Here is a 10,203-nt window from a genome sequence, read left to right as displayed (position 1 = left end):
AGCCTGACCATCTTCAGGGTCTCTGAAGCCAGTACTGAGCTCCCCTACATGGGAGTAAGGACCTTGTGCAGCCCTCACTCTATCTTAAGACTGAGTCAGGATTTGGACCTAAGTGCCAGATCTTCATCTGGTATAAATCAGCCTAGCTCTATTGAAGTCAAATGGAGTTTGCCCAGTTTACACCAGCGGAGGATCTGGCCCTAACTGCTTAAATGGTGCAGAGGGCCTTGCACAGTCTCTTCACTGGTGTGAATTTCACCCAAAGGCTGTAGTCCTGCAAGCTGGATTCTTGCTCCTGCATAGGGTTCTGTGTGGATGTAAAACCCTGTCCAGCTGGCTCATTTTACAGGATTGGGGCCTAAATGCACACTGGATTTTTTTAAAGTACACAGTGCTGAGTTATCTCAGATTTCCAACCATGAATAGCATATTTCATTGCCTAACCTAGTAAGACTCTAACTTTACACATTGAAAGATAGGGGTTCAATCCTCTTCCCCTTTAAATCAATGACAAAACTCTCATTGACTTCAGTGGTACAGGATCAGAATAACATCAGCCACACTATCAGAGGCTCGTTCACCTGCACATCCACCAATGTGATATATGCCATCATGTGCCAGCAATGCCCCTCTGCCATGTACATTGGTTAAACTGGACAGTCTCTACGTAAAAGAATAAATGGACACAAATCAGATGTCAAGAATTATAACATTCATAAACCAGTCGGAGAACACTTCAATCTCTCTGGTCACGCGATTACAGACATGAAAGTTGCGATATTACAACAGAAAAACTTCAAAACCAGACTCCAGTGAGAGACTGTTGAATTGGAATTCATTTGCAAATTGGATACAATTAACTTAGGCTTGAATAGAGACTGGGAGTGGCTAAGTCATTATGCAAGGTAACCTATTTCCCCTTGTTTTTTCTTACCCCCCCCCCCAGACGTTCTTGTTAAACCCTGGATTTGTGCTGGAAGTGGCCCACCTTCATTATCATACACATTGTAAGGAGAGTGATCACTTTAGATAAGCTATTACCAACAGGAGGGTGGGTTTGTGTGTGTGGAAAAAAAAAAAAGAAGTGGGGGGGGGGGAGAAAACCTGGATTTGTGCTGGAAATGGCCCACCTTGATTATCCTACACACTGCAAGGAGAGTGATCACTTTAGATAAGCTATTACCAACAGGAGAGTGGGTTTGTAGGGGGGGTGGGGAGAAAACCTGGATTTGTGCTGGAAATGGCCCAACTTGATTATCATACACATTGTAAGGAGGGTATTCACTTTAAATAAGCTATTACCAGCAGGAGAGTGGGGTGGGGGGAGAGAAAACCTTTTGTAGTGGTAAACACCCATTTTTTCATGCTTTGTGTGTATAAAAAGATCTTCTGTACTTTCCACAGTATGCATCCGATGAAGTGAGCTGTAGCTCACGAAAGCTTATGCTCAAATAAATTGGTTAGTCTCTAAGGTGCCACAAGTACTCCTTTTCTTTTTGTGAATACAGACTAACACGGCTGTTACTCTGAAACCGATCAGAATCTAAATACTCAAGATTTTATAACAGCTGTTATTGACTACTAGATTTTCTCAATAACATATTAATATACTATAATTTAAGTACTACAAGTCATTTGCTTATAAAGATATATATCTAATGCAGTACACCATTCGCTGTATGTAGATGTGTGTATGCTGGGATTTTCAAAGAAGCCTAAGGACAATGGAAGTTGGGAACCAAACTCCCTTGAACTCCATAGTAAATTCTGGCCTTAATACTCTGAATGAACAACTTTTTATTGCATACATGTTTGTTAACAAATATTATAGGAGGTTGGGTGCATGGCTTGAGACTCCCCACCAATGAAATGTGACCTCATCTTAACTCTTTAAAAAAGCCCACTCTTTGTGAGAAACCACCACAACTATTTTGACAATATTCACCTGTACGAAAGCCATCATTTTAGAGCTGATCTAGCATGAAGATTGAATGGTATGTCAAACTGTAACCCTCCTCTGCCTTCCAAAAATGTAACTGTTCTGGATTCTGTATCCAAAATCCAACATGCATGTCCTGAGTTTGGTACTGCACTTTAACAGGGCTTATCCTGATGACTTCATCAACACCCATTGAGAAAGCCAGCATCCTGAGAACAAAGCAACTAGCAAAACATTTGCATGAAGAGCTGATGTTAATTTCCTGTATTAAGTGCTAGCTGGACTTATTTTGTACAAAAACCACTCAATAAGAATAGTTTATTTTTCAGGGTTCTTGCAAGATTGCCTCTCATATTGGTGCTTTGTCTCTGATGGTTTTTATAAGCATTGTTGTTACACAACTGAAGGGTTAGAAAGTGGGGAAATTTAGGCCTGGTCTACAGTACACGGTTATTTCGGAATTAGCTGAGTTAATTTGAAATAAAACTGATTCTGTCCACACGACCAAACCGTTTTTTTTTTTTATTTAAAGGGCTCTTTAATCCGATTTCCGTACTTCACCTCGGCAAGTGGAGTAGCGCTAAAATCGAGATTGCAGTTCCAGGTTACAGGTACTGTGGACGAAATTCAACGTTATTGGCCTCTGGGAGCTATCCCAGAATGCTCCCTTGTGACCGCTCTGGACAGCACTCTCAATTCCGATGCACTAGCCAGGTAGACAGTAAAAGCCCCGGGAACTTTTGAATTTCATTTCCTGTTTGGTTTCAGAGTAGCAGCCATGTTAGTCTGTATTCGCAAAAAGAAAAGGAGGACTTGTGGCACCTTAGAGACTAACAAATTTATTTGAGCGATCACCATCAGCACAGGCGACCATCAGCACAGCCCACCATCACAGGTGACCATGCAGAATCCACCATCACAAGAGACCACGCAGTCCCAGATTCTCAGACAAGCTCCAGCATGGTCCGAATGGGAGGTACTGGATCTCATTGCATGTTGGGGAGATGAATCTGTTATGGCAGAACTTCGTTCCAAAAAAAGAAACGCAGATACGTACGCTAAAGTCTCCAGGGCCATGACGGAAAGAAGCTACTCCAGAGACACAGAGCAGTGTCGTATAAAAATCAAGGAGCTCAGGCAAATGTACCAAAAAGCCAGGGAGCCGAACGGGTGCTCTGAGTCACAGCCCCATACATGCCGCTTCTACCGTGAGCTGCATGCAATTATGGGGGGTGACGCCACCACTACCCCACCACTGTCCGTGGACACCTGCAAGGGGGGAGTTGCACGGAGTGAGGAGGGTGAGTTATCGGAGGACGAGGAGGAGGAGAACAGTGCACAGGTGGCAAGTGGGGAATCCATTTTCCCCCCTAGCCAGGAACTATTCTTAATGCTGGACCCAATAGCCTCCTCCCACTTCCAATGTGGGCTCCCGGACCATGACCCTGGAGAAGACACTTCTGGTGAGTGAGAGACTGATTGGAGCCACGCGGTGGCGGGTGGGGGAAAACCCAGCTGCGCTGGGCTGTTCGCGTTTAGTTTAAAGGGCTCATCCCTGCTCAGAGCCTCATCAGAGCCACACGGTGGGTGCCGGGGGTTGGGGGGTGTTGTGTGAAGCAATCGTCCCAGAGAGCCCACAGGCCCTCCTTTTATATAGCAAACCCACCAGGCATTGCTTGCTATGGGAAAGGGGGCCTGGCAGTTTGAAAGCATTGAAATGAATGCAGAAGAAGCAGAACACCGTGTGCCCCTAGGGCTTACCATGGCTGCCTGCAAGCTGAATTCTGTTGCCCGGCCGCGTGTGAGGGCTTACTCACCAAAGTGGCAGGCACTTCAGTATAAGAGGCAAAATGCGACCTTGTACAGAAAGAACATGTGCTGTGTATTATGAATTGCCTGTTTCACTGAGAAAGTGTCCCTTTTGTTCTCTAAAATGTATCTTTTAAAATACTACCCTCCCTTTTTCTCCTCCCGCAGGTGCAAATGTTTCAACGCGGCCCCTATCTACTCCACCCCAGAGGCTGCTCCAGATTAGAAGACAGAAAAAACGAACTCTGGATGACATATTCACTGAGTTCATGCAGTCCTCCCACACTGCTAGGGACCAGCTGAATGCGTGGAGGCAAACAATTGCGGAGTCCCATAAAGCGCTAAATGAACACGAAGAGAGGAGGGACCCACGTGATGAGAGCAGGCAGGATGCTATGGTCAAGCTCATGGGGGAGCAAACTGACATGCTCCGCTGTATGGTGGATCTAATGCGGGAAAGGCAGCAAGACCACAGACTGCTGCTGCAGCCCCTGTATAACTGCCCTCCCTCCTCCCCAAGTTCCATAGCCTCCTCACCCAGACACGCAAGAACACGGAGGGGGAAGCTACGGGGACCCACACACTCAACCCCAGAGCATTGCACAAGCTAGCAGAAAGCTGGCATATCCGAAATTTTGATTTGGTTTCTGGACTTGTCCTTCCCTCCTCCTCCACCTCCCTCCCCCAGTATCCCTCCTCCCCCCGATCTACCTTCTGATTTCTCTCAATGTGTTGGGCAACAAATAATAAAGAACGTTTTTTAAACAACTGTGACTTTATTTCCTTTCATATATATAGGGGGTGGGTAACTTCAAGAGAAACAAACACAACTGTCACACCGTACCCTGGCCAGTCATGAAACTGGCTTTCAAAGCTTCTCTGATGCGCAGCACGCCCTGCTGCGCTCTTCTAATCGCCCTGTTGTCTGGCTGTGTGAAATTGGCTGCCAGGCAAGTTGCCTCAACCTCCCACCCCGCCATAAATGTCTCCCCCTTACTCTCACAGATGTTGTGGAGCACACAACAAGCAGCAATTACAATTGGAATATTGCTTGTGCTGAGATCTAACCGAGTCAGTAAACTGCGCCAGTGCGCATTCAAATGTCCAAAAGCACATTCTACCACCATTCTGCACTTGCTCAGCCTATAGTTGAACTGCTCCTTGCTACTGTCCAGGGTGCCTGTGTATGGCTTCAAGAGCCATGGCATTAAGGGGTAGGCTGGGTCCCCAAGGATGACTATAGGCATTTCAACATCCCCAACAGTAATTTTCTGGTCTGGGAAGTAAGTCCCTTCCTGCAGCTGTGCAAACAGACCAGAGTTCCTGAAGATGCGAACATCATGCACCTTTCCCGGCCATCCCACATTGATGTTGGTGAAACGTCCCTTGTGATCCACCAGTGCTTGGAGCACCATGGAAAAGTACCCCTTGCGGTTTATGTACTGGCCGCACCCGGTGTTCCGGGGCCAAGATAGGGATATGCGTTCCGTCTATCGCCTCGCTGCAGTTAGGGAACTTCAGTGCATTAAAGCCATCCACAATGGTCTGCACATTTCCCAAAGTCACTACCTTTGATAGCAGCTGGTCAATGATTGCGTTGGCTACTTGCAGCACAGCAGCCCCCACAGTAGATCTGCCCACTCCAAACTGATTCCCGACTGACTGGGAGCTGTCGGGCATTGCAAGCTTCCACAGGGCTATGGCCACTCTCTTCTCAACTGTGAGGGCTGCTCTCATTTTGGTGTCTTTGCGCTTCAGGGCAGGGCACAGCAAGTCACAAAGTTCCATGAAAGAGGCCCTACGCATATGAAAGTTTTGCACCCACTGGGAATCATCCCAAACCTGCAACACTATGCGGTCCCACCAGTCTGTGCTTGAATCAGGATTCCACGGCATGATCCTGGCCCAATGCCACCATGATCTCCCAGTCGCCACATGCTGTGCTTCTAGGAACGTTTGTGTCCATGTCCTCATCACTATCGTAATCGCGCTGTCATCACTTCCTCGCCTGGTTTTGCAGGTACTGCACATGCTGCTGGATAATGTGCGAGGTATTTATAATGGTCAAAACTGCAGCGGAGATCTGAGCGGGCTCCGTGCTTGCCGCGCTATGGCGCCTGCATGGGTAATCCTGGAAAAAGGGCACGAAATGTAGGAGAGCAGAGTGGCAGCGGAAGAGGTGCTGTTTGGTTCACGATAGCTGAAAAAAGGCGGGAAATGGTTGTCTTCTGTAGCTTTCACGATAGCGGGAGCCCAGGACAGACAACATGGAGAAGCTCGGTAGCGCGGCAAGAGCGGGAGAGCAGAGCTGGCGACGGAAGCTGTGCTGCTCGGTTCACGATAGCTGAGCAGAGTTGGCAGCGGAAGCGGTCGATGAGGAAGAGAAAGAGTAGATACTTATAGAGATTACATAGCAAGATGAGAGGAAATGCGAGGTGGATTCATAGTACCAGGAGAGAAGCGGTGCACCATACTGCACCGTCTGCCGAATGCACACGCTTTAGTGGGGACACACAAGACCGAATGTATAAAATCGCTTCCGAAAATTCGAATAGAATACTTTCAAAATAATTTCATACTGTAAACGTACCCTTACGCAGGAATAGTTGCATTAACATTAGTCTAATCTTTATAAGTACCAGCATGACCTTCCAAATATAGGAAATAAATTTATATTAACTTTCCTTTTCAACATACCACAAAAGAGTTTATGTGAGGTACTAGTAAATAAGAAACAGCTAAGTGAAAAAGGTGGTTTAGCACCTCATTCACTAGAATCTCTGACATGCTTGGAATTTATTAGAGTTCTTTTCATCGTAATTACCTGAAAGACCAGAATTAAACACGGTTAAATGAGGCAAATATATAAATAAAGAGAACTTCTAGTTTGTGGTAGCTTTACTTACTACCTTAATTATATATGTCATTTAAGCTTGTGGGGGTTTTCCCCTGGGATAGATGGAGCAAACTAATCATAAATGCGGCATAAAATCTATTCCAGATCCTCTCAAATGCCAATGCATATACATTACTAATTAGAATAGTAAAAGTCAGAGATGCAAATGATCTATTAGTTGCTTATCTAAAAGTCTACTTAAAGAAATTGCACCAATTTAACTACATCTGTTTTTAAATTGGTTTAGTAAAAGCAGTACAACTCCTTTGTGCAGACACTCTTAAATGAGTTTTAGCCACTCTTAAACTGATTTAGTTCAATTTGGTTTGAAATCAAACTTATAACCAATTTAAAGTGAACTGATGTAAATGCAGTTGCACTGATGTAACCAAATTTATTTAAAAAAAGAAAAGGAGTACTTGTGGCACCTTAGAGACTAACCAATTTATTTGAGCAGGAGCGTGAGCTGTAGCTCACGAAAGCTCATGCTCAAATAAATTGGTTAGTCGCTAAGGTGCCACAAGTACTCCTTTTCTTTTTGCGAATACAGACTAACACGGCTGTTACTCTGAAACCTAAATTTATTTATAAATCGATTTAGTTAACTAGGTATGATTTCTGTGTGTAGACTGGATCCAAGAGAGGCAGTGAGGACGAGTGACTTGAACACCAGAGTCCTTGTCCCACAAAGTGCTGAATACTTATTGAGAGATGCTCAATGACCTCAACTGATATCACCGGGAGTTATACATTCAGTGCCTCACCGTATTGGGGCCAAGGTTAAGAGCCAAGAACTGAATTCTAATCCTGATTTTGCCACTAACTCATTTTGTAGCCTTGGGCAAATCACTTAATCACATCAACTGTAACGGGATAATACTGTGACCCTCTGTCCCTTGGGGGAACGTCCAGCATCCCCATGTTCATCCTTGTAAAATGATTGTGTGGTATCCAATGCAAAGTTTGTTATGTCTGGTGTCTTTGGAAGGCTCATGATGCACTGAGCATTGTGGTTATAGTGATGTTATAGTAATTGTTGTTACAGTAATGTTATAGGTTATAATGTCATGTATATAGTTATGAGGCTGAAAATGTATCCTCATGGCTTAAAGCAAGCCCAGACAAAAACTCTCCAAAAGCAGAGGGGCAGTTCACATCTCATCAGGGCATGTATGGGACAAACCTAGCCCAGCCTCACAGGAACAAAGGACACTGACCTAGGCAACTACAAAGGATCTGTTGGACTCTCAAGTGAGTCACCTCCTTCCTTTGGTCAGTTTGGGACTGTGATGAGGTAATGTTTACCTGACTCTGAAGGGGGTGGGCAAAGCCAAGAGGGAAGAAAGGACATGGTAAAAGGGAGAGACATTTGCCATGCTCTTCCTCTCTCTTCCACCTACATCTACAGACACCACACCAAGCAAATGAAGTGCTGATCAAAGGGGAGAGCCTGGCTGAAGAGCAACCAGCCAGCTTGTGGTGAGAAGCATCCAAGTTTGTAAGGGCATTGAAAGTGTTAAGATCAGCTTAGAATGCGTTTTGCTTTTATTTCATTTGACCAAATCTGACTTGTTATGCTTTGACTTATAATCACTTAAAATCTATCTTTATAGTTAATACATCTGTTTGTTTATTCTACCTGAAGCAGTGCATTTGGTCTGAAGTGTGTCAGAGACTCCCCTTGGGATAAAAAGCCTGGTACATATCAATTTCTTTGTTAAATTGACAAACTCATATAAGTTTGCAGCATCCATAACTGGACACTGCAAGACAGAGGTTCCTAGGGTTGTGTCTGGGACCAGAGATATTGGCTAGTGTCATTTGGTTGCACAATCCAAGGAGCAGCTTACATGCCAGGGGCTGTGCGTGAACAGCCCAGGAGTGGGGGTTCTCACAGCAGAGCAGGGTAAGGCTGGCTCCCAGAGTCAAGGATTGGAGTGACCTAGCAAATCACAGGTCCAAATAACAGCAGGGCGAAACGTCACAAATACCTCTTACCTCACAGGGTGTTTTGAGGATTAACTAGTTTAGGACCAGATTCTGCCACCATTGTTTATGCTGCCTAGTACAGTACTCTGTCTCCAGTCCTTCAGATGTAACTTTGCACATGTAACTAACCCTATTGATTTCAATTGTGTTATTCTACAGGAGTCAGGGGGAGCGGGGAAGAATCTGTCCCTTAATATTTTAATGTATAAAGGGCTATATATGTGACATCCCCCTGATAGTGCAGGATTGTTCCTTATAGGACATTTTCTAGCATTTTATCCAAACTAGTTTTTACTAACTCAATGGGGTCGGGGGGGATGGGACTTCATTGAACAGAGTTTATACAATATATAAGCCTTTTTTTTTATTTGAATAGTAGGAGAGATCCTGTATACCGGGGGGGGGGGGCGGCTATTTTGAACCAATATATTAAAATTCATTAAAATATTCAAAACTGCCACAGCCTACAATCCTTATATACCAATTGTATTTGGGGGTAATGGATCTGTATGATTTATGGACACATTGGCCACATGCCTAGACCATCTCTGCAGTACCTTACAGAACCATAGGGGAATAGTGCCCAGGGGCTGAGGAGTCTCTGCCACTCCCATGGCCCCTCTGCACACTGATGTACTTCATACAGTGAAACTGAAGTAGTCTTATTGTTTTTAGGGCAATGGTCCCCAAACTTTTGAGGGTTGCATCCCCCTAACCCTTGTCAATGCCCCCCTGTTCTCTGGAACAGGGGATGGGAGTGGGGATGAGGCTCAGGACGGGAGAACAAAGACGGGGTAAGGGAGCCGAGGCTGGGGCCACAGTTGGGGTGGGTCTGGGGCCGGGAGCGGAGCCACACCAAGGTTGGGGACGGGACCAGAGCAGAGCTGGGGACATGGAGGGGCTGGGTTGCACTCCCTCCCCACCCCTTGTGGAGGCTGGCCTGGGCCCCGCCATGCCCCCACAGACATTCCTCCATGCCTCCCTTGTTATCCACACACTCTCTGGGCATTTTTTAAACAACACCCCAGAGTTTGGGGACCTTTGGTTTAGGGTCTTTAGGGTGTTTTAGGAATCATCCACTATTGCACTACTTCTAAACAAGTTCCACTTCCAGGAACAGAGATGGTACAAACAGACCACAAGGCATTTTTTAATATGGTGTCACCTACCTATGTCTACAACAGACTTGCTTAGAACAGGTCTAGACAACAGGACGTTAACCTATGCCTTGCCTGTACTTACTCTACGGTAGTGCTGCCAACACTGCTCCCACTTATGAAAGTGAACTGGTTATGGTGCAATAAAGGGAAATTTCCCAAAATCTATGGCAAAGTAGACAGAGCTATGGAAATTAGAGATGGAAAACACATATAGTACTAAAGCATCTAGTCCACCTTTTGCCAATATAGGCTTGTTTCCCACAGTATATTATTTAATGTCTTGTCCAATGTAGTTTTAAATGTCACAAATGCTGAGACTTTCACCACTTTCTTTGGTCATAGTGAGTAATAATACAGATTGTAGGAAATGAGAATTATTTGTATGGTTCTTTTGAGTCAGTAGGAATTGT

General features: G+C 45.1%; 1 protein-coding gene across 1 annotated transcript; it reads left to right on the top strand.

Annotated features, from left to right (window-relative positions):
• The first annotated feature begins 2,474 nt into the window (after nucleotides 1-2,474).
• On the top strand, nucleotides 2,475-7,529 carry LOC141989135 (uncharacterized). The gene is made up of 3 exons (XM_074955906.1): nucleotides 2,475-3,402; nucleotides 3,917-4,183; nucleotides 7,480-7,529. The coding sequence occupies exons 1-3, from the start codon at nucleotides 2,841-2,843 to the stop codon at nucleotides 7,527-7,529; spliced, it is 879 nt and encodes a 292-aa protein (XP_074812007.1). The 5' UTR covers nucleotides 2,475-2,840.
• The last annotated feature ends 2,674 nt before the right edge of the window (nucleotides 7,530-10,203 follow it).

The sequence above is a fragment of the Natator depressus genome, chromosome 1 (genome assembly GCF_965152275.1).
Source record: "Natator depressus isolate rNatDep1 chromosome 1, rNatDep2.hap1, whole genome shotgun sequence".
In the NCBI taxonomy this organism is placed as follows: Eukaryota; Metazoa; Chordata; order Testudines; family Cheloniidae; genus Natator; species Natator depressus.
The sequence above is the reverse complement of the archived record's forward strand: the minus strand, read 5'-3'. Positions and strand labels throughout refer to the sequence as shown.